Source organism: Nyctereutes procyonoides, unplaced genomic scaffold (assembly GCF_905146905.1).
Source record: "Nyctereutes procyonoides isolate TBG_1078 unplaced genomic scaffold, NYPRO_anot_genome, whole genome shotgun sequence".
Classification (NCBI taxonomy): domain Eukaryota; kingdom Metazoa; phylum Chordata; class Mammalia; order Carnivora; family Canidae; genus Nyctereutes; species Nyctereutes procyonoides.
In genome coordinates this window covers 12,108,958-12,136,329 of record NW_026575160.1, presented here as the reverse complement: position 1 = coordinate 12,136,329, position 27,372 = coordinate 12,108,958, and the positions used below count along the sequence as shown (strand labels likewise).

The window sequence follows — 27,372 nt, the reverse complement described above, 5'->3', positions numbered from 1 at the left end:
AAATATGGTCTCCCACAAGCAGCCTCCAGCAATCATTCTGCATGTACTGGATCCTTAGGCTGCTGTGAGTGACTCTTTTGATGCCCTCTGAGTGGGCCTAACCAGTCATTTAAGAAATCCAGTGCATGGCAGTTTGATCATCCAAGCTCCTTTGTCAGGTGGTTTAGAAAGCAATTTACACCTGAAAATTAAATATAGTGACTATATGAGTTTCTTTCTGCTTATTTTATGCTCTCTCCAATCTTGTCGGCTGTCCATTTTGAACCAAGCAGTGTAGATGCTGCCAATTTTAAATGGAATCTTCTCATCAAGTGGGAGACCTTCCTTTACTGCAGGCTAAGAGCCAGAGGAATTGATCTGGTAAAGTGACAGCCAGCTGAGTGCCACATTTACTTATTCTAGAGCAATAGACATGACAGTGAAAGAAAGAAAGAAAGAAAGAAAGAAAGAAAGAAAGAAAGAAAGAAAGAATTAAAAAATTAAAAAAATTCTTTTGTAACTATGTAAAGTGACCAATGTTCACTAGCCTTATTGTGGGGATCATTTTGCAGTGGACACAGAAATCAAAATCTTTATGGTAAACACGAAAATTCATATAATGTTAATGTCAATTATACCTCAATTTAAAAAAGAGAAAAAATGGACTGTAATACCAAATTAAGGATACTTATACCAAAAGACAAAAAAACAAAACAAAAAAACCCCTTGGCAGTGAAGAGAAATTCCCCACCCATCCTCAGCTGGGTACGGGTATCCCATAGAGCATGTGTGGGTGAGGGGAGGGGGTGCCTATCTAACAGGATGTGAAATGTTAATTGTGGGGCTCATTGCTCCCCAGCTGAGGCTGCTCTTCCAACTGTTGAACAGTTTCTGGTCAGTCCCTCCTTCATAGAGCCTGTATCCTGCATCCAGTTATTTACAAATGTTGTCCTGGCAAAAGACCAAAGTATTCTCCTAAAACTCGTGCCCGTATTTCACATCACCACCACTCTCACCCTTGTGTGTTGCTTTTATCACCATCACCATTATTATGGCAGCAACATTTATTATTTATCATGTACTACGCATTGGGTTAAGTCTTATACCTGCATTATCATATCGAATCCCCATAGCCATCTTATAAATAAACACAATCATGACCCCCATTTACAAATGAGGAAACGGGGGTCCAGGAACAGCAGATGTTTGTCCGGGGTCATGTGATGACTCAGTGGTAGAGTTGGGAGGAATCCAGGGCTGGTTTGGAGCTCACACTTGCTCACTCTGCGGTGCTGCCCATTATTTTGCTCAATGGAATTGTTTACATCAAAGAGCTAAGTGTGTTCCATAGACATTGTTAGGAAATTTTAGTACCTATTTGCTTTGAGCACCTATTTACCCTGTGTTCTGTTCACAGAAGAAATGAATTGTGCTTAATAAACTAAGGAAAGTGTGTGTGTGTGTGTGTGTGTGTGTGTGTATGTGTGTATGTGTGTATTTAAACAAATTGCTAATTTGTATGATGACTTTACGAAGACGGTCTAAATCCATCCCAGAACATGACAACCTCAGACAAATTCAGCAACAGCTTATGGAGAGATGCAGCTGTCCTTGTGGCTCTGGAAATGAGGGAAGTAAGTCAATAATGTGTATTTAGTTTCTGTGATACTCAATCGGCCACTCTTGAATGACAGTGCCTCTAAAAATGCAAGCCTGTGGAATTCAGTAATACACCAGGCCATCTGAGAAGAGGTATGTCTCTGCTTCTTCCTTCTTCCTACCTTTCTAAAACAAAATACATTAAAAGAGACTGGAAAGATATTATTCAAATGTGATATCCACGATAAGTAAGTTAGATGGCATTTCCCCATCCCTAGGAGATAAGTCATACAAATGTGATCAAAATTTGATGAATCTTTTCCTGTATATGTTAGCGGTTTTTAAAAACGTTGGTGCCAGCATCTGAGTGCGTAGCAGTGCTAAGCTCTCATGTATGCGAGGGTTCATGGAAGTGAACAGAGTAGCTGAATGCCAAGTGTAGAGCTGGGTAGGGGATTCTGGATCAAGCAGCTAGAACCCTAACAAGACTGTAGGCCACACTCTAAAATAATTTCAAATGTACTGTGAAGTTGCAAGAATAATACAAAGAACTCTCATCTATCCTTTAACCAAATTCATCATTTTTTATCCTTTGCCACATGTCCCTTACCTACCTCTTTCTACACACACCCTAGATGTTTGCACATGTGTACATATTTATTTTTCTGAACCATGTGAGGGTAAGAATCATCCATCATATCTTTTTAAAATGCCTTTGTACTGTAGTTTCTATTTCCTAAGAATAGGGATAGTCTGCTACCTAACCACAGCGTAGTTATGAACTTCAGGAAATTTAATGTTGAAGCAGTACTTTCATCTCTTCTATCTTCCGTGTTCAGGTGTTGTCAGTGGTTCCAGTGTCCTTCAAAGAGCACTTTCCCCTTCAATCCAGGATCTCCCCTGTGATCACGTACTGTGTTCATTGTCATGTCTCTTCTTCAATTTCTTGCAATTGGGAATAGTTCCTCAGCCTTTTTCTTTGATGAAATTGATGCTTTTGAAAGGTACAGGTCAATTTTTAAACATAAGAATGTTCCTCACTTTGGAGTAGTCTCTCCCTGACTCGGGGTACAACAAAAACGAAGGTGTACCTTTCTGGCTATTACATCTGGAGGCACAAAAAGCCCAATTGAGCCTCCCTGGTGATTCATTTTGGTCACCTGGTTTGGTGCTGTCTGGTTTCTTGGTTGCATTGTCGCCATGACTCCCCAACAAACAATAAGCTCTGTTTGCAAACATTTTCAGTCTTTGGGGATACAAACAAAACTAAATACTAGTAATTGAGAATCCAGAAGTGTTCTTTCCAGTGTCCAAATATCTTGAGAAGTTATAAATTCCTAGAATTGTATAGTGGGTAGGAGGTTTGGAATTGGTCAGTGTATATGCTGTTAAATTTTTAAATAGACTTTATTTTTTAGAGCAGTTTTAGGTTCATAGAAAAATTGAGCAAACAGTACGGAGTTCTGAATGTCCCCTCCACCCACCCTACACAACCTCCCCAACTGTCGACATCCCACCAGCATGGTCCATTTGTTATAGTCAGTGAACCTACAACAAAGCATTGTTATCATCCAGAGTCGATAGTTAGGGTTCACTCTTGGTGTTGTACATTTCCAGATGTGCTATTTATTTATTTATTTATATAAAATATTTTATTTACTCACGAGAGACACAGGGACAGAGGCAGAGCCATAGGGAGAAGCAGGCTCCCCCTGGGGATGTTGATGCGGGACTCAATCCCAGAGTCCCCAGGATCATGACCCGAGCCAAAGGCAAATGCTCAACCACTGAACCACCCAGGTGCCCCAACCAGATGTGCTTTTTAAAAGTCAATTTAGAATGTCCATTTGCTATACTATTCGGTTCACTATTCAGGGCCGTTACTTTTCTACATTTTTTTTTAATAAGAAATACATGTGTTGTTTTTAATAATGCCTCTTCCTTTACTCCTTTTTATAATGATTATATCTTTATAGTTTACTTCGCTTTAAGGTCAGCTTTTAATACCATATCGACGGAGAGAGAGAAGCTGAAGCAGCTGATGGAACAGGATGTCTCCTCCTCCCCCTCTGCCCAGGTCATTGGCCTGAAGCGTGCCCTGTCATCCGTAAGTTGCATGTTTGTGTCACAGAAACACTTGACAACGTGGCCAATCTCATGAATTTTTTAATATTTCCCAACTCCATGGTTGTATTGAAAATTCATGAAAAAGCCAAACAAGTTATCCAAATTCTATTTTAACCTTTTATCAGATCTGCTAATTCTGAACACCAAAACCGAGCCTATCTCAAGTCTTAGTAGCTAGTATTTCACGGAGCATTAGATGCTTTAAGTTTGGTTTCCTTCTGTTTATCTTGATTTTTATGTTTCTGTAAAGTGTTTGTTGTGCGTTTGTGTGGGCCTTACAGACATTTGTCTATTAATACAAAATCCAGCAGTTTGGAGATTTCTGTACCTAAGACTTCTCAAGCTTAGACTGACTTTGCAAATGACAGCATAAGGCAATTTTAAATTCACTCTTATCTTCTCTGCTGTCCAGCACTGATCCTACTTACCACTCTTCCAAAGTTACTTGGAAGTCATTTGATTTGATTTGGTAATATAAAACATTTAGCTTCTTTTTCCTGCATGGGCACAAAGAGATGAGTCATAAGGAGTGTCAGATAATCATTGTGTTTTCATAACAGAAAAATCACTGTCAAGCCTCAAATATTTTTCAGTAAGCCCTTCTGTTATTCACTCTCTCTGCTTTTTTCCTCTTGATTCCAGCTGGGCTCCATTCAGGCGCAGTGTCCTAGGACTCTACTTTGAACAGCTGGCATTGTTGTCTGATTGTTCACTCTGTATCTGTTGAAAATCTGGAGAATTTTAAAAATAACATATTTATTATGTTATTTATTTATATATTTATTTTATTTTATTATGTTATTTTATTTGCTCCAAATCTTTGCTTGTCCTTTGGAATCCCTACTGTAAAGAGAGAGTATGCATGCACTTGTGAAATTACCAGCTGAAGCAATCCTGAACTTTTCAGTTAGGGTTAGGTGAGGGTGATGAATTTTGGGATCTCGTTTTCAGGGGCTGATTCGGGCTTTGAGAGAACTAGAAAATATCCGTTCATCTTTTCGGTTCATCATGTTACTGAGAAAAGAAATGATTTTGGTGTGACACTTTAATGAGAAACATTACGAGTAGTACATATTTGTTGTTGAGAAATACTTAAGGAATATTTACTCCGTTGACATTCCAAGTGTGTTATCTTTGAAAGAAATAAAAAATAGTGCGGACTTATTCTATGCAGAGAGTCTTAATGTTGCCAACCCTGAGAAGTTCTGGGTTTTCTAAGGTCAGGGACAGAAACACCCTCTTTTGGATTGCAAGGGACAGCCAGCTGCACACTGGGTGCTTTTGGGTTTGAGAGAAGTGAGGTTATTGTTTTGTTTGTTTTTTTAAGTTTATTTTTTAGTGCTACAAATTATGTCTTATTGTTCCCAGTAGGTTGACCATTAATACTTTCAGAAGATACCTCTGATGGGCTCCCACAAGTCCCTTTCACGGGGGTATCTTCCTCTCCCGTGCCCTCCTCCTTTGGAGGCCTGGACGACTCTTCTTCATCTGCTTGTCTTATAGAGGGCATAGTATCCTTAGGCCAAAGTCGTTACTCTTCTAAGGAATTTATTCTCTCCCATGTTCAGATTTTGGAAACTTAAGATATAACAGAATGGCTCTTCCTTTCCTTTTTTTGGCTTAGATTCCGGGTTAGATTCAAGACCTGTCTTCTAAAACTAAAAATTTTAGTGCCATCTCAGGGCTATCAGAATGGATGTGTTTGTGCTGTATATGCAATCTTGGTATTCTTCTTTCATCTGCCTATTACAAAGGAAACAGAAGCTGCTAAAACATACATTTTCCAGGCCATGCTAAGATTCTAGCCACCTATGCTAAGATAACCAGCAAAATGTTAGTCAGAAAAAAGTGAGTACCCCACAGAGATTGTTACATGTACTTGTGTGAATTAAGGACATTTACTCAGTGTTTCCTAAATGATCCTCAAGAATTTCCAAATAACCTGTTCCATTCCTGGGCATTAAAAAATAAAACCAACATCTTGTTTGAGATCCAGGCAGCAAATCAGACAATGCCAAACCATTCCATGGTCTCAGCAGGTAGATCCTGTGGGCACTAATGGATAGGAAAGGCTCCAAGCTTCTTGGAAGAGAGCCTGGAAGACAGATAGACAGATCTGTGTGCGGGCACCTGAGGAGCTGACTGTGGGAGTGTCTGGGCGGACAATCAGGCACACTTGTCCCTTTTGAGAGAAAATCATTTAGAAACATCTTCCTCTACCTTCCTGCCAGTTCCTTTCCATTTGGGAGGTTGGGAGAGGGAATCTGACCTGCCCAGGGCATAGGTTTACATGTGCTCACATCCCTCCCTGCATTCCCAGGGCCTGGTCCTTAACCTTTACCCAGGTAAGTGAAAATGCGTTGTTATTGTTGTTTTCAATAAAAATGTCTTAGTCATGAAGAAGGAATAAAACAGTCATCACCTATACTGGGAAATAAAATTAATCCTCCACAAAATCTTACTTCCAAGCATACTTCCTAAGATCCAGTTCAACTGGTATGAAAATTAAATAACATTAAAAGATGTCCAATCATAAGGGGTGGGAGCAACGTCTTCTTTAAAGATGAGAAACACATGGGATCATAAGGAGGGAACTGGGGAGGGGGCAGGGCCACGAAGCCACTGGCCCTAATGCCAGCTGAACATGCTGGTGATTTCCTTCTCCACCTGAAGGAAAGCCTTACCAACCCCTGCTTCCACCCGCAGAAGTGAGAACTAGAGAACGGACATCACTTCCAAAGTTTAGGGTCTTTGATTTCAGGAGCATCCCAGAACCAGTGTCCTGTGGGATGATATTCAAGAAGATCCAGGAAGTGCCCCTACCTGGGGCTCCGTCCCACTAGGCGCACTGCTGTGCTTTTCCACTACATGTATTTATTAACAGAGCCCCACTATTTTTAACATGTTCCAGGCCCTAGCACAAAACACAGACCTTAAAGAACGCTTATGCAGAATCCATGCTGAGTCTCTGCTCCTCGATCCCCCCGCTGCTGCCAAGTCGGGTGACAGTCTGGCAGAGGTGGGTAAGGCTTCTTGGCTGGGAATGTTTCCACGACCCCTGGCCCTTCACCTGACACCCTCCGTTGGTCCCTCTGCACCTGTTTCCCCTGCGGAGGGGGAGGTGGTGCTCCCATCTCTGGCCGCACCCCTCCTCCCGGAGCTGCCTGGGAGCCCCCCCACCCAAGGCTTTCCTGAGTACCTGCTAACTGCATTGTTAATGCTCCTTCCCCCCAGAAGTCTTCTTCCTTTTGTATTTCTTGCCCCCATTCCTCCTAAGTATCATCTTTTTACTAGTTACTACCAGAGTGGAAATGCAGGACAAACATTTTCTCCTGTTCCTTCTGAAGCATCTTCATTTTCTCTGCCCTGCGGTATCCCAGAGTCCCTGCCAGCGTTCTTTGCCCCCCTCAGTGAGATCCCCTCTCCCCTCTCTTTGTGGCTGTTCCCTTCTTCTCCTGTGATTTATTTTTTCTTTTCAAAAGCACGGCTGTACCCTGTGAGGGGGAAAAAAATACTGTGTTACACTTGAAGACTTTTGGTCAACCAGTAGGATGTTAAAATGTCTTTTCTCAAAACTCAGGATGTTTACACAAAATGTTCTTTGTGTTTAAAATGAGAAACTGCAGAAAAGATACAAGTGGATTATTAAAAAAATAAGTAGAAAAGGATAATAAGGCTTGAAACTGTTTTTGGCTATCATATGTATATGCCTGCCTCAGAGATGCTAAATTTTTCATTAACTTATTAGACTGAGAGCACTTAAAAAGAAGGAAGGTGATGTACAAGGCGCGTGTGTGTGTGTGTGCGTGTGTGTGTGTGTAAATTTTTAAAAGGTGTTTCTAAGATTGAAGCTTAATCCTTCTTCCTCCTTTTCCTGTCCTCAAAGAAAACCAAACCCCCACACACTACTTCACTCTGCGGGAAGCCACGTGTTCAGGCACTGAGAAGGGTAGTGGCTGAAATCAGCACAGAGATCTGTGGTCAGCAAGGTCTGGGCACCCACAGCCCGTGGACCACAGGCTGGGCCACAGTCCAAGGGACCCTCTTCTCTGTCGAGGAACCTACCGTATCTCTGCAGAGACTCCCAGGCCACTGTTACTTCCGAGACGTGTCAGTGGTTGACCATGACATTCCTCGCCATGCTCACTCCCCACCAAAAGATCTTTTCAATCACTTTAGCTCAGCTCTAAACCGAATCATCTTTAAAAAAAAAAAAAAAAGATTTTATTTATTTATTTATGACAGACACACACACACACACAGAGAGAGAGAGAGAGAGAGAGAGAGAGGCAGAGACACAGGCAGAGGGAGAAGCAGGCCCCACGCAGGGAGTCCGATGCGGAACTCGATCCCGGATCTCCAGGATCATGCCCTGGGCCGAAGGCAGGTGCCAAACTGCTGAGCCACCCAGGGATCCCTTGAATCATCTTTAAAGCAATCAGTGTGACCCAACATCACCAAGGGCTGTGGGCTGCCACATGCCATGGCGTTGGTGGCAGGGGGGGGTGGGGTTCGTGTCTGTTTCCAGGCAGCGCTTGCCTTCTCAATAGCATCACCACCTCATTATATTCACCCGTGTAAGCAAGGTGATCCCTCATTTATGATTCTATGTACTTGGGGCTATTTGCATTTGGGAAAGGAAACCAGAATCACAGGTCTTTTAAAATGTAGGTTTTTAAACTGATCTCACAAGGAAGGTACGTGAAGGCTTAAATGTCCTTGAGGAGGAGTGGTAACATCGCCCAAATTCACACTTTCCAAAACAGCCTTCTGGAATCTTGTCGATGGAGTGTTCTCCTTGCTGTTTCCTCTTGCAGTGATTTTCTGATCTCCATGTCTTATCCTGCTTTTACTGAGTGACTCAGGCTCACTTTCCCAGAAAGGGAAAAGCCATTCTTGTCTTCAGGAAACCAGAGAGGGAGTGGAAGTGGCCGCCCCAGAGCCTAAAAATTCCATTCCCGTTTATTTTTCTTTGGTGGCTCAGATACCCCAAGCATTCCATCAGGGAATGATAGTCTCCACAGTGGGATTGCTGTTTTCTGTGTTTCTGTTTTCTTCCCTTACCTCTGACCTCTGAGTTGTGCAAATTACCCATCTGTGACATTGAACCTGGCTCCCGGATTCTAGAATCTCCCCCTCTCCTGTCAGAAATTACTCCCACATTATTCTATGAAGTTCTCCTGTTCTGTGTTTCTGAATGTGAAAATTTAATATGATCAACACGTTAGTTTTTATATTATTTTAGGTCTCATATGAAAGGCTAAGTGACTTTGGGGGATAACATTCTACCAAATCTATAGTCCATTTAAGAAACTAATAAGTAGGCAAGAACTTTAAAGAAACATCTGAAAGAAGGGAACTTCTTTTAATTGCCTATCTGGTTGCTATATTCCATATGCAGTTGAATGCATTAACTCAAAAAATTCTAACCACAGTTCTTTGAGGTAGGTGAAGGTAGTCTCATTTTTGAGACAAGGAAACCAGAGGTCAAGAAAGCTACCCCCAGGGCACACAACTAGTAAGAGACCTAGCTGGAACCTCAGTCCCCATCTGATGAGTCCGAAGTGTTTTCTCAATAGTGTCACACTCCTGCTATATATTGAGGGATGTGCCAGGCCAGAAAAGAAGACAGAGTGAAACTCCAGTAGTGAGAATATTCTGGGGATGGTGTGAGAATGGACCAAATAACTATCTCAGACATAAACACCATTTCATATAAAAGAAACAAATATATGATAGAAGAGAATAAAAAAAATCAATGGAGAAGAGATGGATTATTCAATAAATTCAGTTAGCACAGCTCAAAAGCAATTTGGAAAGCAGTTTAAATCTTCCCATTGCACACTAAAATGAATCGCTAGTGAATTAGAGTTAAATATAAAAACTCAAGCTGAAATAGATCGGTTTAAATATTTATCAAATGGCTGGAGTAGAGAGGACTTCCTAAATTTGGAAGCAATAGAAAAAATGCAAAAGAAATGTTGTCTAGATCTGATTGTTTTTTTTTAGGGAAAAATTGGTGTGTGTGAAAAAATAAGGAGACAAATCATAAACTTGGAAAAATATTGTCAGAGAAAATGACAGGTAATGCCAAATAGGTGAGCATGTCTTTGATATGTAAGTAATTAATAAGTAATAACAAGCAACTGAAGACCTCAACAAATGAATGAAAAAAAAAGACACAGTTCACCAAAAAAACCCAAATACAGATTGTTTTGGCCTTTGTACTAATAAATTCACAGAAGGTTCAAAGAAATGCAGAGAGAGGTCCCATGCACTGGCCTACTCTCCCCTAGTGTTAACATATGTATATATATATATAATTTTATATATTATATAACATATATATTATGTTAACATTAACAAACTTGAGAATCTCTGTTTTCTCTATGTTTAAGGGCATAAATACTGTAATTCAGAAAAATTTATGTTAACCTAATTGCTTTAACTTGCATTTCTTTATTAAAAATTAGGTCTAACATTTTTTTTCTTTTAAAAAGAACTAGCCATAGAGATGTTATTCTAAACAGAGATAGTGATTCTAAAAGATAAGGATAATAGCTTATTATTTATAAAAGACATCTGCAAACATGCTTACCATCTTTACAAATTTGGAAGCATTTTTTATTTCCAATACATAAAAGGGTTACTCTGTAAGGCACATATATAATATTATTTATCAACTGAAGTTAATGTCTCAAAAAACTAATAGCCTAGGGAAAAATTCACAATATAATGTTAAATGAATATAGGGGACTATGCAAAGACTGTACAGTGTGATCCCTGTATTTTAAACTTAAGTCTATATATAGTATGTACACATATGCATGCATACCATATACACACCCACCCAAATATTTTAATATTAAAAAATACACCAACAGGTTAATAGGGGTCACATCTGAGTGATGAGGCTTTAAATGATATGTATTTTATTTAAATTTTTCTGTATTTTCTAGTTTGAACACATACTACTTTTACCCTCAAGATAAATGTTAATTTTGAAAAAAATGATTATGGTATAATGTTTGGGCGAAGTTTATAAATATATACATATGTACAATTATTTTAAAACAAAGCAAGGCTTTATGTACAAAAAGGAGAGAGGGACCCCTGGGTGGCTCAGCGGTTAAGTGCCTGCCTTTGGCCCAGGCCATGATCTTGGGGTCCTGGGATCAAGTCCTACATCAGGCTCCCTGTATGGAGCCTGCTTCTCTCTCTGCCTGTGTCTCTGCCTCTCTCTCTCTCTGTGTCTCTCATAAATAAATAAATAAAATCTTAAAAAAAAAAGGATGGGAGAGAAATGTATCAAAATGCATATAGCGGTTTTAGTGTGATAGGATTATGAGTGCTCCTCTCCTTCCCTTTTCTGTTTATCTTTTTTTAATGTAAGAAATAGATAAAACAACCATTCAGGCCTTCTAAACTTGTGGGGAAATCATTGAACTGAACTGACCAGGTTGATATTTAAGAAGTGTGGTCTGTGTGTGTAAGTAAGGTAGTACGCTGGGGCTCGGGGTGCTGCAGTCCATTGAGTTTTCAGTGGGTATTAATAGGAAGTTTCTGGAGCAGTGGAACAGAAGGGGCTACGGCTAGGTGTATAATTTTTATTGTTGATCAGCCAATCCTTCTGATCCACCAGTCTAGAAGGAGAAAGAGAGCAGGAGTGACTAATGATGAATTTGTGAATAACGCAAGTAAGTAAATCATGAGAATGTTGTGTGGCAGTAGCACACCAAAGACACGAGAAGATTCTGTTTCAGTGGGTGTTGAAGGGGCTCAGTTACTCACTAAGGTGACTCCTCCTTTGAGGAGACAGGCCTTTTCCTTAAAGGTGACAGCTGTGGTAATTGTTTGTAGATCCTAAAGTGGTCTCTTGATCAGGGCAGAGAAGATGCATGCTTTTCACAATGCTGTATGGGTATTAAAATGGCTAAGAACTTTGAGAGACCAGGTATCTTATTTAGGAAGAATCAAAGAGGAAGTTCCCGAAGGAAACATTTCCCAAAGGGGCCACTTTGAAAATCTGCTGTGGTCCTCCTGTTATCACATTCCCATCTTGAATATAATTTGTTTAGGAGACCGAAGAGTATATACTGAACTCATAAAAAAACTCTGCAAAAGACATAATCTGCCTTAACTCTTGTTCCTCAAATTATTCTGGGACTCATTTTTCAGACACAACAATGATGTGGAAGCAGTTCCTTTATCAGCCCTGAGAAATGTGAGCTGTAGGGAAGTTCAGAGCATGAATCTACTCCTCTGATTTGAAGGGATTGAGTCATCTTGTCCTGAATCTGTTCCCATTCCACAAGGTCCAGTCAGGCGTCACCTCTTCTCTGAAGCCCTCCCTAAACCAAAGCCCTAAGTAGAATCAATCTCACCTTCCTCTTCCCTTCTGTATACTTTCTCTTCCACAGCCTCAATCTCCTGTGTTGGGTGCGTTCTCTGTGCCACTCTTTCAGGCCAGAAACCTTGTCTCATTCATCCTGGTATCACCCCCAAGGCCAGCACAGAGCGGTTGTTCAATTTGTTGAGTTGTACTGAATTTGCACAAAGCACATGCCCACACAAAGTATTCAGGTCCTTCCTAGGGTGGGAGTTTAGACCCAGCGAAGTAGGGAAGGGAGGGCTGTGCAAGATGAGAAAATCATGATATGCCATTGTGTTGTTTATAAAGGGAGGTTTCTAAAGGGGATTGAGAGTTTCCTTCCCTCTTAGAGTCATTGTGGTTGGAGAGAGCCGGACAAAGAGAATTCCTTTCAGTCATCCATGAATAATGAATGATCTGCCACCAGGGGCACTTCTAGACCAAAACACGCTATGGATTTGTCAAGGGATGCCTCCAGAGCAGTATGTAGGCCTCTGGGAGAGCGTGGGGGCAGAAGAAAGCAGGGTTGCTCTGAATCAGCCACACCAGGACATTCCCTGATTCAGAAGAAATTTTAGGATGAAAGGAAACATCCTGCAGTGGTAGAGAATAAGAGGATATGATTCAGAGAGTGTGGGAATTTCCCCCTCTTCAATGGAACGAAGACTGGCCTGGAGAGTCTCTTTTTGCTTTGAGATGTGTCGCATGAGCCTGAGCCGCGACAGTGAGGCACCCATTTGGAGGAGACCTTTGTTTTTCATTTTGTTTTGTGCAAGGCTTGCTGCTTCTCCACTTGGGAGCTGACCTCTGCTTTGAGCTGCTTGTTTGCATGCACCTGTGACCTTATGTATTGTGCAGTGAAATCAGTTGTTTATTTTACTTCTCTGGAGACTGTTTCTAATTATATGCAACTTTGTGTTTGTGTTTCAAATAGGAAAACTTGAGAGATGACAACCGAGCTCTGGTCCATCAGCTTTCCAACGAGAGCAGACTCTCCATCACTGATTCCCTTTCAGAGTTTTTTGATGCACAGGAAGTTCTATTATCTCCAAGCTCGTCAGAAAATGAGGTTTGAGCACTGTTTTCAGTTCGATGCCTCAAAATCTCTTTTGTGGCTTTACCAGTAAATACCCATCTTCAGAAATGCTAAACTCAATGGCCTCTTTCTGCCATTCCATTCTGAGGATCTTCTTCTCACCCCTACCCCCCAAGACACAAAAGATACAAGACCTTAGGGAAAAGATTGGAAAAGTAGAAGGTGTTGGGTACTTCCTCATTTCTGTTACTTGATTTATTTTACCTCTTTTCAATTATATGTCATAATTTTAACTACTAGCTAATTTGGTGATGTAATACTTCTATCACAGAGCCAGAAATTAGCATCTTGGGTTTTTTTAATCATTGAATTTGACCAATACCAATTTATAACATGCAATTATTATATTATTATAATAATTGCAATATGGGTGTTATAATAATTAGTATAAAATAATACTGTTTTATATTGATGCATTAAAATCATAGTTTCCTGAATAAGCAAACACCATAGTTGGCATTACTTTGTGAAAATGCAGATCGATAATTTTATCTCTTAAGTATAGAAGTACTAATCTTATTTAATTTCCATAGAAGATTCTTTTCTTTCACAAGTGGTTAAAAGACAAATTATAACTCATTCTATGTAAACAGTAACAAATTCTGAAAACACAGTCTGAATAAGAATTTCTGTAATAACTGCAGCCCTGAGTTTACTTATGTTTTCTTTGGGATAATTGGCCAAGAAAGTATAAAAATGTTAATAACAGGTATTTATTATGAACACCTCCGATGCAGACTGGTGTATAGGCCTCTATGAAAACAACCCAAAATTATTTCTGCAGGTTTTTAATGGTGGGATTCAAGATGTTTGATTTGGAATAAAGGTTTGACAAAATCTGGTTTGTTTACTTTTAACACTAATGTATTTTTCTTTTCCCACAGATTTCTGAAGATGACTCCTATGTCAGTGACATAAGTGATAATCTTTCCTTAGATAATCTCAGTAATGATTTAGATAATGAGAGACAGACCTTGGGTAAGATATAAATTATTTGATATCTGAAACCTTGCCTCTTCACAGAATGCTAGCAAGCAGATATAGTGCCTGCTATAGGCATTGAACTGTAACACATGCTGTAAAAGAAAATTAAAACATGCTCCCTACCCTTGATGTTTATATAATCGAGGTAGGGAGATAGCACTCACGTGTGCTAAAAACGTATTCATTCAAATATACTTGTCTGCTCATGAAAACTTCTATTTTATAAAGTGAATGTATACCAATTATCACATAAATATCAAAAATTAGTACAATAGGTACTTCTGATATGGTCAAGAATTCTCTCTGCAAACATATAATACAGCTTTTTGCCTTTAGATAGTGGTTTTCATGATTTAGGAATTCAGTGGAAATCATGTAGTAAAAAGGTCTGGTCTAAGTGGTAATTTAGCCTCAGATTCTTCAAGATAACACATTTAAAAGTACCCTACCCCCACCCCCCAGAAGTAACAAACTGCTACCTCCTAGAAGGGAGGATGGGGCTGTCAAGCTATCCTAAGATTGATCCCAAGAGCAAAATGCCCAAGAAATGTTAGTTTGAGCCGTGGGGTACCTGGAGTGTCTCCCCAGACACCTCTGATTTAGGAGTTCAATAGGCAGACTAAAGTCTCTTTAGAAGATGCCTGCCGGGCAGCCCCGGTGGTCCAGTGGTTTGGCACCGCCTTTGGCCCGGGGCATGGTCCTGGAGACCCGGGATCGAGTCCCATGTCAGGCTCCCTGCATGGAGCCTGCTTCTCTCCCTCTACCTGTGTCTCTGCCTCTCTCTCTCTCTCTCTCTGTCTCTTATGAATAAATAAATAAAAATCTTAAAAAAAAATGAAGAAGAAGAAGGTGCCTGCCCTTAAGAAGAATTGGCCCACTGGACAGTTCTTGGCACGGATCCTGTAACATCAAATATTCCCAGTCTTTGTACTCAGTACATCTTGGGGTTTGTCTGTGCCATGTATTGGATACCAGAGCACCACCTATTTTCATATCTACCCAGAGAATAGGGACCATGTCATTGCTTTTTCTATTTTAGTGCTTCCCAGGTTAGTAAGTATATGTGAAATATGATAATGATGAGTCGTTATCTGAATGCCAAAGGGCCTACTCTCCGGGGACCACAGAAAAGGCAGGTAATTTTATTTCTTTGGAAAAAACATCCTTTCATCGTCAGACCTGCTAGAAGTCTGATGCTCATTACATTCTATCTTGCTTGAAATGTTTCTGGAGAGATGAACCCTTTGGTGGAAAGTCAGAACCAGTGGTTCAAAGGAGAAACCCAACACTATAGGAGCTACTTGTTTTTCTAGAAAAACAAGGAAGTGAACTGAAAGAGAAATGAAGAAACATCACATCCCCTTGACAGACAGCACTCCCACTGAAATGGCACTCCCACCATGGATGAGGAAGACAGACAAGTGCTGCAGTCCTCATTCTCTTTGAGGCCTTAAGGAAGGGGTTAAGAGGAGTGCAGGGATAGAGGGTTCAGAGGTCAGAGGTGGAAACAAGACTTGCCCCAGAACCTAAGACCACAGCTGTGTTGAGTTGGCATCAGCCAGGAAAAGCAGAGAAGCTAAGGCTGGTTCTCTCTATCTTACTCCACATTCATTTTGCTGAAGTACTGACTAACCCATTGCCTTGGCTTGAACAAACACTAGACCAAACTCATCTTTCTTCTTCAGCAGTATTTAGAGGTAAAAATAGGTGTCCTCCAGTTTAACTGTCTCTGTTGAAGATTAGACTTCTAAACATGAGTACACTACCGAGAAGACTAGAGGTAAAAATAATAACCTTTGCATCATATGACACAGTTTTGCCTACGGAAGGAAATAGGGATTGAATCAAGTTCTTGATGATTTATGATATGAGAATTTCTCTGGGCCCATAGTAAATGCTAGATACTTAGAATGCTTCCTGTTGATTTCTTCCTCCCCAAATCAGGAGGCAAATATTAGGATCTGTCACTGTGATGGGTGCTGTGGGAGGTTGAGGACTTGAAAATGTAAGTTCATGACCAGGTTGCCTTCGTTAACCTCAGCTCTGCCATTCGCTGGTAATGTGTTCTAGGACAAGTTACTTAAGAGGTAATATATGTAATGTATATGTAAAAATATATGAGGTAATATATGTAAAATGCTTGAAGACCTGCTGCTCCAGAGTAAAAACTAGATAGATACTGGTCATTCATTGATAGTAATCATCATATAGTGTTTCAAAATCTAGATTTGTGCAATCAGAGAAAATATTTTGAGATTACATGGAAAACTATTTTTAAAAACTACTTTCATTTGCAGCTATTTACTTGGGCAAATCAGATTTTTGCTCGTGTCAAGCAATTAAAATAAATTCAACAACAAATTGGATGCTTAGGTTAATGTGACACTGCAAAGTATGAGCCCATTTTCATACTTTTCTGTTTATCAAAGAAGCCTCTTTATTCAGAGCAATTGGCTTTACAATGAGTAAATGTTAAATATTTACTTTTAATAGATAAATATATACAAATAAAATGCCCTTTCCTCATATGTTGGTGAGATTTCATTTGCATAGGCTCATTTGGGATGGGAAAAGACTCCCAGAGCCTGAGCCAATGGAAATGTCACAAAGGAAAAGACTGACAAATGTAACTAACATTGACAAATGACAACTAACCACATGTACCAAATTTAAAGATAAATGTCAAATAGGGATTTGATTGTAAAAGAAATATGAAAACAAAAAATATATCTTAATATATAAATAGGAAAACAGATAATTCACTAAAGAAGAAGTGTTCATGAGACATTCAGATCACACTAAGAATTTTTTTAATGTAAGTTAAAACAAAGAAATAACACCATCCACCCAACAATTGGCCAGAAATCGAAAATGAATGATGATAAGCCCATAAAGTTCTTAGGAGATTGACACATATATGCTGATGATAAATAGGAAATTGATACAGCTTTTTTGAGGAGCCATCTGATCATATGAATCAAATGTCTAAAAGTGATTCTAGTTTTTGACACAGTAATTTCGTGTCTATGTATCTTAAGCGAACACTCAGAGATACAATCAAATTTTAATAATATAAATATTCACTACCTTTTCTTTTTGCATCATAGCAAAATATTGAAACAAATCTATGATTTGTTTATCATTATCATTTGGGAATGATTTAGTAGATTGTGGCAAATCCATAGAATGGAATTTTTTTCCAGTCATTATAAATGATGCTTTAGAAGAATATTGAATAGCATGGAAAAATAGCTAAGGGAATGAGCAGAACATAAAACTAGATGTGCTATATGAGTTCTGTGGATGGAGAAAATACTCCAAGATATAAATAGCTCCTATTTGTGGGTAGTGGAATAATGGAAGACTTTAATTTCTCTTACCATTTCTCTGTAATAAACATAATTGTTTTCTTTATCAGAATTTGAAGTGTTTTTTTTTAAAAAGATTTTATTTATTTATTCATGAGAGACACAGAGAGAGGCAGAGACGTAGAGGGAGAAGCAGGTTTCCTGTGGAGAGCCTGATGCAGGACTCGATCCTGGAACCCCACCATCACAACTTGAGCCAAAGGTAGATGCTCAACCATTGAGCCACCCAGGTGCCCCTTGAAGTTATTTTTAAAAACAGCTGAAAAGTTTTTATTCAGAGTCTGTAGTGCTTTTTAAAAATCTCTTTAGGGGATCCCTGGGTGGCGCAGCGGTTTGGCTCCTGCCTTTGGCCCAGGGCGCGATCCTGGAGACCCGGGATCGAATCCCACGTCGGGCTCCTGGTGCATGGAGCCTGCTTCTCCCTCTGCCTATGTCTCTGCCTCTCTCTCTCTCTGTGTGACTATCATAAATAAATAAAAATTAAAAAATAAAAATCCCTTTAGATTTGAGACCTAACTCTTTAGTTGAGGGTACCTGAGTGGCTCAGTCAATTAAGGGTCTGACTCTTGATTTCAGCTCAGGAGTTTGTCTCCAGGTCAGAAGTTGAAACCCCACATTAAAAAGATTAAAAATTAAATAAAAATTTATAAAGCATTTAAAGACATAAACAGTAACCTGCTATGAGCATACGAGTCCAGCTTCCAGTTTATTTAAGCTATGCGGCACTGCTTCTGTCTCAGAACTTGAAGACCTCCCTGGGAAAAGAGTCCATGAGTTCTAGGGCATGCAATTTGACTTCAGTTAGCTGCACAGAATTTTTATTTTCTGACTTGCGGTCCCATTCTCGGCAACTGAGATTAACAGTAGAATTGAGCACTTGCTGGGTAAGGTTTTATTTCTGAATTTTTAAAAATGATACAATAAAATAAAAAGTCTTACAGAAATCAACGAGGCTTCTTTCCCTTTTAGGGCCTGTGCTTGAAAGTGGTGGAGAAGCCAAGTCCAGAAGAAGAACTTGCTTGCCGGCTCCGTGCCCCAACGCAAGTAACATCAGTTTGTGGAACATCCTGAGGAATAACATCGGGAAGGATCTGTCTAAGGTGGCGATGCCGGTGGAGCTGAATGAACCCCTGAACACACTGCAGCGGCTCTGCGAGGAGCTGGAGTACAGTGAGCTTCTGGACAAGGCCGCACGAATCCCCAGTGCCTTGGAAAGGATGGTGAGGAACCCCCTGCCCAGCTGTGGGTCCAGCTCAGCTGTGGGTCCAGCCTCTGCTCCTGAGCCACCAGGCAGAGCTAAGATATGTGGGGCCTGAGCTCTGGGCTCCTCTGATTTTCCTTTGGATTATTCTTTAGATAGGTTCATTTCTCACCAGGGTCTAGATCCCCTATGCCTGGCTGTTTTCAGGCATGTGTCAGGATTTGCCATTTGGGAGAGCTTCTCTGTGACGGTTGGTGCCTCTGGGTAGTTCTGCTTTGTGGTTTTACACTTCCTTTTTCTCCAGAACCTTCCAAGTGATTGTTCTGATAGGCCCGACTGGAAAACATGTCTTGCGGGCTGTCGGCACGTTTATTTTTTTTTTTTTATGATCCCAGGTGGACAGACTTTAATTTCTCAAGTAGTTTTTCTTGTCCAGGGTGAATTTCCCTTGAGAATGTTTTTGTTTCTTTTTGGAATTGTCCCACGAGCGACAAGATTTTCGAAAATAACATTCCTAGTCAAGGGGTTTACAGAAGAAAGATGATTGTTCCACCCTGACTCTTATTCTATAGAGTAAGTTTTTTTTTTTTTTAAAAAAAAAAAAAAAGGCAACTCATCTTAGAAAAAATTCACCTTCTGTCCTCTACTCAGTATTACTTCCAATCAAGTGATGGGTCATCCCATGAATGGGCCCCCAGGTGTTTCTCATCCTTGTCTTGGGGTGGGGGGAGATAAGGGACCATGTGGTCAGATGATAGCCAAATCAGCCCTTTTGGTGACTAGTTAGTTAACTTTGTTCTTTGAAACTGAGTGTTCCTTCCTCTTTTTATTCCCTCATATATTACCTGCCCCACAGTCAGGTCATTGCTTGAATGGGAGGCTGGCACTTCATTGTCTCCCCGACAAATGCGGTCTCTGTCCTGGGCATTTACTGGTGGGCTAAACTGGTGTCGGCACATCCCTGGGCTTCATGGACCTGACCTTAAACCATCCCTTCACTGATGGAAGACAGCATTCTTTTTTAAATTCTGAGCATTCCATAGGTTTGACCCTTATTAAACCTTCATTACTTTGGTGGTTTGAAGATGAAGGGGAAATCCAGCGGTGGATGAGAGAAGCATCCCACCGTCCTTCCTTCCAAGGTCTCTGGGGACTTCTCCATCAAAGAGGCTTTCTTGATACTAATGGTAATAAGAGTAGGAGAGAAAAAACAAGCTGTGTGTGTTTTTTTAATCTTCTTTGCTACTCTTTCCTAGATAATTTCTGCCAAACAAAGGGAGGCAAATAGCTTCTAAAATGAGTGTTAAAAGTCAACATTTGTGGTCGGCTCTTTTCTTTAAAAAAAAAAATTGACTTTGAAGATGAAAATATTCATCTCAGTGTTTCATTCTTGTGGCAATTTAGAGACCCTTAGGATGTCAGCTGATTGATTGGTGCACTTGACCTTGAGAAGGAATTTGAGGGAAGGCTTTACATTCCAGTACAGTGCACTTGGAAGGGCAAGTAGAGGAAAGCATTGTGTAGGAACCGCATCCGTGGGGGTGTTCACTGCCCTGTAGGTCAGCTCCTGCCCCTGCATAGGTTCTCTTGTTGCCAGCCTAAGAGGAGGATGCTTCATCGTGTCGGCCCCCTCCCTCCCTTCTCCCTGCAGCATGATGAATGATACCAGGTTCTATTACAAATTTTGTTATATTTTAAATTGTGAGGGTGATTCAGGGTTGATTCAAAATTCCATATAGACAATGTGAGCTTATTGTTTAACAGGTGACAAGCATATGGGGAAACAAAGAGAGGAACAGATCCCCAGATTTCCAGAACAAAGAGAACTGAGCATACTGAATTGGTTTTTATGAGCTACCCTTAGATGCTCTATAGCATTCTGTGGTGTGAGTGGTAAACTGGGTTCTAGTTGCAAAAGGCTTAAGACAAGTTATATGACTAGTGAACATTATGAAAGGCACTCAGCTGCCCGCCCCCCTTCCCCCTGCCAGGATAAGAAACCTCATGAAATGTGCTGGGAAGGGGAGACATTGAGATTGTTACTCACTTAGAAAGAGAAAGTTGCCATCACAACCTCGGTTCAATGATCTGTACCCCACCCACCCCCAAAAAAGACAAGAAAAATAATGGGTCTCTTTGGTGTCCTGAAAGGAGAACTGATTAAAAGAAAAATCCCGAGAGCTTCACAGTGAATGCTTATTTCATGTTTACCTATAATCTATCCTTTTCCTTTTGATTTTTCATTTTTCCTCCCAGAAAAACTAGACTCTTTGAAAGGCACTGTGCGCTGTCCTGTGACCCGTTACAGGAAACTCAGGAAATCGCTATCTCAGATTTTCTTTTGTCAGAGTGGTTTCTACAGTATCAAATTAGGAATGGTTCCTTTTCCTGAATTTTGAGGGAAGTTTGGATTTTTTTACATTCTTCTTCTTTCTCCTTTCTGAAAATCAGGCTTCTCAGATATTATCAGGGTTAAAGGCCCTGAACCTAGCCTAACAGCTCAAAAACAGGGTGGTTCACTTGATAAATACCATCCTTTGGAAAGCCTCTACCAGCTGGAATCAGGACAGATGGACGGTTTGCTAATGTTTGGTTCATTGGCCTCTGGGCCAAAATGAACATTATTTAAACCTGCAATTCTAAACCAAAGCTGGTTTGGTTGTCTTTAAACCAGAGACAAATTGTTGGATTTCCAAAATAACCCATAAAGAGAGAAATAAGGGTTTTATTTTGTTCATGTCTTTGTAAAAAAAAAAATTCTTGATGACAGAGAAATAATAAAGTTCTGTCCTCCTTCTCCTTAGGTGTATGTGGCAGCCTTTGCTGTATCGGCATATGCATCCAGCTACTTCCGAGCCGGGAGCAAGCCCTTTAATCCTGTTCTTGGAGAAACCTATGAGTGTATCCGTGAGGACAAAGGCTTCCGTTTTTTTTCCGAACAGGTGGATATATATACCCTTTCTGTTTGTTGTATACACCCTGTTTGCCCACTTGCACTGGAGGAGTTGCTTACGCCTTCCATTACATGTGCTTTTGAAATATTTATTGTCCACCTTTCACTGGCTTTAAAGCAACTGAGATAATTACAGTGCTTTTACACATAAAGAGAAGGAATGATTTCCCTTCTACTGAAACCAAACCACCCCCTTAGCACAAAGGTACTGGCAATGCTGAGCACTCCTTTGACTATATCCATCAACAGAGCCCTTTGTGTCAAGTCATAGTGAGACAAATCTTCAAAGTATGAAGAAGCATTTGCCCAACTGATTTAAAGGTTTAAAGCGTATACCCTTACTCATTGACATTGTCCTTCTAGAGTATGAATGCCCCATCAAAATGCCGCACCAAATAAAGGCACTATTCTTGATTTTATTTAAGAGGAATCATTCATTCATGTACATATTCAATCAATAAATATATGTTTAAAGATTTTATTTATTTATTTGGCAGAGAGAGAGAGTAAAGACAAGCAGGCAGAAAGGGAGAAGCAGGCAGAGGGAGAGGGAAAAGCAGGCTCCCTGCTCAGCTGGGAGCCCTATGTGGGGCCCAATCCCAGGACCCTGAGTTCATGTCTGGAGCCAAAGGCAGATGCTTAACCGACTGAATCACCCAGGCACCCTCAACTCATACACAGCCTTGTTGTAGATGTGGGAAGACTGTAGTGGGATGGGGGCTGGGGGCAGATAATACCTGTCTTCATTTGATGGATGGACATACTTTGTACTTATGGAGCCTGCATTCCTTGAAGTTCCATGAGACTTTTGCACCTAAGCATTAGCACATAATAATATTTGGGAAGAAAGAGCAGGGTCTCTGGAGCCAGCCTAGGTTCAGATCTCAGCTCTACATCTCACTAGGTTTGTAACCCAGGGCAAGTTACTTAACCTTTCTGTGCCTCAGTTTCCTCTTTAAAGTGGAAATAATAACAGTGGGACAGACCTCAGATGGCTTTGTGATGATTAAGTGAGATACTCTCTGGGCGTCTGGGTGGTTCAGTTGGTTATGACCCAGGTTATGATCCCCGGGTCCTGGGATTGAGCTCCACCTCAGGCTTCCTGCTCAGCAGGAAGCCTGCTTCTCCCTCTCCCTCTGCCTGCTGCTCCACGTACTTGTGCTCTCTCTTTGTCAAATAAATAAATAAAATCTTGTAAAAGATTTTATAAAATAAGTGATACTCTCTACCATGCACTCGGGATGGTGTCTGGTACATGAAGTGTTACATGAGTGGTTGCTGTCATTATTGCTGTATGACACCATAGTTTGTAATAGTGGAATATTGGGAACATCCCAAATATCTGTCAGTAAGCAATTGTTTAGCTAAAATAGGATGCACTGATACTGAAAATAAAAAATAATCCTCTCACCCCTAGTTGAAACAATGACTCAACACATCCACCCTCCTCATATCCCTAAATGTCAGCCTGGGAATATTAAACACCATTGCTTTGATACACCTCTCTCCTAGTTCTTAGGAAACTAAGGGAAAATGGGTGGGTTGCTAGCATTTTATTTTCCTTCCTGTTATCTTGCTGCCTCCTTGATCAATGGCTTTGCATTTGGGGGATAGGAAAGGAAAAGTGGTGAGCGACTTAGGAGGATGGTGCTGGTCTTGACTGTCAATTACTAGCAGTGTTCTCTGAAACTCAAAGGAAAATGAATATACGATAATCCCAAAGCACATTTTTAGTAGATTTTCAGTTAGAAGCTAAAACAAATTAAATACTGATATTGGGAAAGTGAGAGTTAAATCAGTAGTTAAAAGGAAAAGATAATTTGATTCAAACTCAACTGGGTTATTTAAATACTAAAGCTAAAATGGAAAGAGAATAAATGAAAATATAATTGGGTTACCATGGCATTATATGCACTCATGTGAAAAAATAAAGGCCCAAAATAGCCCAGACTACAGCAGACAATCAGGACAGGATGAATGGTGTAAGAAAAGAGTAGTAACATGAGCTTGCGTAAAGCTGTGCTTCCATCCCATGAGCCCCTGACAGGGCAGGGCCAAATTCAGGATCTGCTTGCCTACCTCTGACGGTGACATGGAGAGAGAAAGCAGAGCTCGTGAGCACGTGTGCACAAAGACAGAAAGAGCATTACATAACTCAGTCTTTGGTTCCATGCAATGGATCCCGAGGAAATAAGCAAGAAAGGGATCCTGGCCATTGTTCGTAGTCTCGGGTGTGCTGGGTGTAATGTTGACCCGCTTTCACACCCTGACCCCACCACTTCCTCTGTGTGTGGCCTTGTATAGGCTATGTAAACTTTCTGAGCCTCAATAATGTCTTTATCTATAAAATAGGAATGATAATGCTTAACACATAGGTTGCAGTAAGGCTCAAGTGAAATACTACCCTGAGATAAAGAATACTTACACCGAAGACAGTAAATGCTCAGTACATGGTTATTGCTCTCATCTTTAGGGGCAGCTTTAAAAACTGCTTTTTATGCAGTGTTAAGAATAGCAAATAAGATAGATCTCTTCTACTAATTCAAGTGCTTTGAAGGGGGCATTCTGTCCCTGGTGAGTGTCTGACGGAAAGCCAGCTGTGTGGTGTACCACCAGTCCTGATCGTGATGGAGCCACTTCATCTGTCTGGAACTTAGCCTTATGGCCTCAGAGAGTTGGTTTTTATACAACACCCAAGAATGGATGAGTCTCTCAAGGACAGAGTCACCCTAGCTAAGCCTTTAAGAAATTGATGTACAACCTAGAATGCTATTCTGTGATATTTATTTATTTATTTATTTATTTATTTATTTCTGTGAATTTTAAATTCTAAAAAATAGACCTACCATGGGGCCCAGAAGGCCTTGGTCACGTGGCCAGGCTACTTTCTCCATGAACAGATTACTTGGGAAACCAGAATTTAATCACCAGGTACATGTACAATGAGAAGGACAAGTGGCTATTGGATTCAAGGCGCTCAGCTGCCTACCGCCCCCAGAGTGGAAGGCGTTTGGGACCCTCCTGGGCACCAGGAGACACATCAGCTCAGCCTCCTGCACTGCCTTTCTCACCCTTGTTTACCCTGACCTCTGACTCATTGTGCATGAAGAGCTTCTAATTTAACACAATGAAAGAGAGTGCCAGACTATTTATTGTGTTTCACGCTGGGACCTGCCAGTATGGCTCTTTCTGCTTCTGGCCCGGGAGACATTCTACCTTGATGGAGACCCTACCAGCATGCATTATGCGTAGGTGATATGCTTCAGCTTTTGGAGTTTGGGGCTTGCTTTGCTTTCTTGTACCTCTCTACCTCCTAAATGATTAATGTAATAAACAGGTAGGACTCCCAAATTAGTATTTTTGGGTGGAGTTTTATTCAAACAAGGATGTTGATGGAACTCCTATATCACAGTGAAAGGACCTGGAAGGAAACAAGGGTCTCTGTGGAATTTTCTAGATTTGAAAAGCTACATCTATTCGTTTTCTCCGAGCCTTTAGCTCAGAGATGTAGTTGTCTTGGGGTTTGGCTGGGGATGTGGGTGTTTGAAGTAGTCAGTGGCCAAAGAAATTGAAGTAATTGCTTCTTCACAGAGTTTGGTTACATCACAGCTCGTTCCTCTGTATTGTCTCTCACCTTTTCAAAGACCCCAAAATGCAGATCAAAATGATTCATGTGGTCAGAAACCAGAGAAAGCATTTGCTCCTCAAATTTTTCCCACAATAATGAACCGTTAGGTTTGCAGAATGCTTTATGCTTTTCAAACATACAGGATCTATTTGATCTTCAAAATACCCGCTGTGTGGCAGGTGAAGCGAGGATCAGTTAGAGGCAGGGAAGCAGGCCTGGAGCGTCAGCCTCTCCCAGTGCCCCACGCAGCTGACTCCCTCTGTTTTACCCCAGTGGCCTCCCTTCCTCTCCTTTCTTGGGGTCTCTCGTAGGTATAGTTACTGGACTCAGGGCTGCCAGGGTCATAGGCTGCTGAAGGGAAAAAGTGTTCTGAATGCCCATCAGACTTTGGGACTTTGTCTGCCATTGTCCCTTAGACCTTTCATCCTCCAAACTCAGCTGGGACTTTGTTCCCAGCTCCCGTTGTGGTATGGGGAGTGGCCTTTGTGAATGCACAACGTTCAGGAGTAAATCATAACCATCCCTGGCCTCTGTTCTACCCTCTGGCGGTTCCACCTTCTCAGGGGAGCAGTTCGATTTGTGCCAAGAAATGTGATGCAGCCTTGTCTGTATGAACAAGCTCAGAAAAAGGGGGAATTCAGAAAGGACTTCCTTTTTCTCCTCAGGGACTGAGTCTCCTGCTGACAAGTTCTTCCTTACTTGGTTTCTGCTGCCTGGCAGGCTGCTAACGAACGGGTTTTGAGCCTCACCTGGAGACTGGGTGGTTTCAGAAAGCTGCTTCTCTTTTTATACCTTTGGGAAAGGTTTGGGATCTAAAGGTTCCACAGTTAAGCTATTACCTAAACGTGGCTCTTCCTGATGATCTGGAACTTCGGTTGTCAGATCCCTGTTGGAGTCATTTTAACCATGCATTCCCCTCGGGCCCCGCTCCCCCAGCCACGCACTTTGAGAATTTGTGCTGGGAAAGCTAAATGGAGTTATTGGAAGTAACTAAACTATCAAAGTTTCAAATGAAGTCTTTTTTTTCCTTTGCTGTCTGGCCTCAGCTCTCCTTGCTTTTCTGTTACTCATCACGAGAACTCTGAACATACATTCTTGGACAGACTTATAAATACCATACCTATCACTTCTCTCCCTGCATGCTGGCTCATGATAAAATAGCTCTTTTATCTGCTAGTAGGCAGAGTTAGTCACTACTGATTACAGTGGCATCTTATTTAAAGACGTTATCAGAAGGGAAATTCAGGCTGTTCAAATAAAACTAGCAACAGATCAAATACAAGGCAGCTAAACCAGTGCTCTCCACTTCTAGGTCAAGTCATCCCATAAAGTGTTTTTGTTCCTGGTTTTGGCAAGAAGCCATTGTTTGTCAAACAAACTGGTTAACTCTGAACGTGGGGGAAGAGAATATAGTTGGCAACGGCATTCTCCCAAAAAATCAGGCCAGCATCCGTGGCATCATCCTTAACAGCTTTTTCTTAGAATTCATATCCTGTTCATCAGCGAATCCTGGGGTCTTCCCCCCGAAGCATGACTTACACAGCCACCTATTGTCCCTGCCTCCCTCACTGGTACTGGTTTCCAAGCCCAAGCCAAGGTCATCAATGACTGGGATCATTACAGTAGACTCATTAACTGTCTCTGGTTTCCATAGCCAATTCTTCACCCAACAGCCAGAGCGATTGCTTCCAAATAGGAGGAACACCTGCTCTAAACCCTCCAATGATCTCCCATGTCACTTGGAATAAAATCCAGAGTCCTGGCCATGGCCCCACAAAGCACCCCCACCCCCAAAGATGCTAGCCCCAGAAAGCATGCCTCTCCCACCCCTGCTCATTTAGCTTCAGCCACACTGGCCTCTTGCCTCCCTTAAAACCTACGGAGCGTTTGCCAGCCCTGAGCAATGCCTGTGTCCTCTGCTGGGAATGCCTTCCTCCCAGTTTTCCACATGGCTAACTTCTTATTTCTCTTAGCCCCAGATGATTCCATTGTAGAGAGTCCTGTCCCTACCACCCTGTCTGGAATAGCACGCCCACTTACCATCCATCGCCCCCCCATGCCCTGCA

The 27,372-nt window shown here is 41.1% G+C and overlaps 1 protein-coding gene across 7 annotated transcripts in view; it reads left to right on the top strand.

Moving 5' to 3' along the window:
- OSBPL3 (oxysterol binding protein like 3) overlaps positions 1-27,372 on the top strand; it is a 178,977-nt gene that overhangs the window by 125,622 nt on the left and 25,983 nt on the right. For 5 of the 7 annotated variants that reach the window (XM_055314544.1, XM_055314539.1, XM_055314540.1 and 2 more), the window contains 6 exons: positions 3,555-3,685; positions 6,617-6,724; positions 13,011-13,145; positions 14,057-14,150; positions 18,494-18,744; positions 21,530-21,667. In XM_055314544.1, coding sequence (XP_055170519.1) covers positions 3,555-3,685; positions 6,617-6,724; positions 13,011-13,145; positions 14,057-14,150; positions 18,494-18,744; positions 21,530-21,667 — 857 coding nt within the window. The remainder of the gene's footprint in view (positions 1-3,554; positions 3,686-6,616; positions 6,725-13,010; positions 13,146-14,056; positions 14,151-18,493; positions 18,745-21,529; positions 21,668-27,372) is intronic. The other 2 variants (XM_055314546.1, XM_055314545.1) reach the window with 1 other exon arrangement.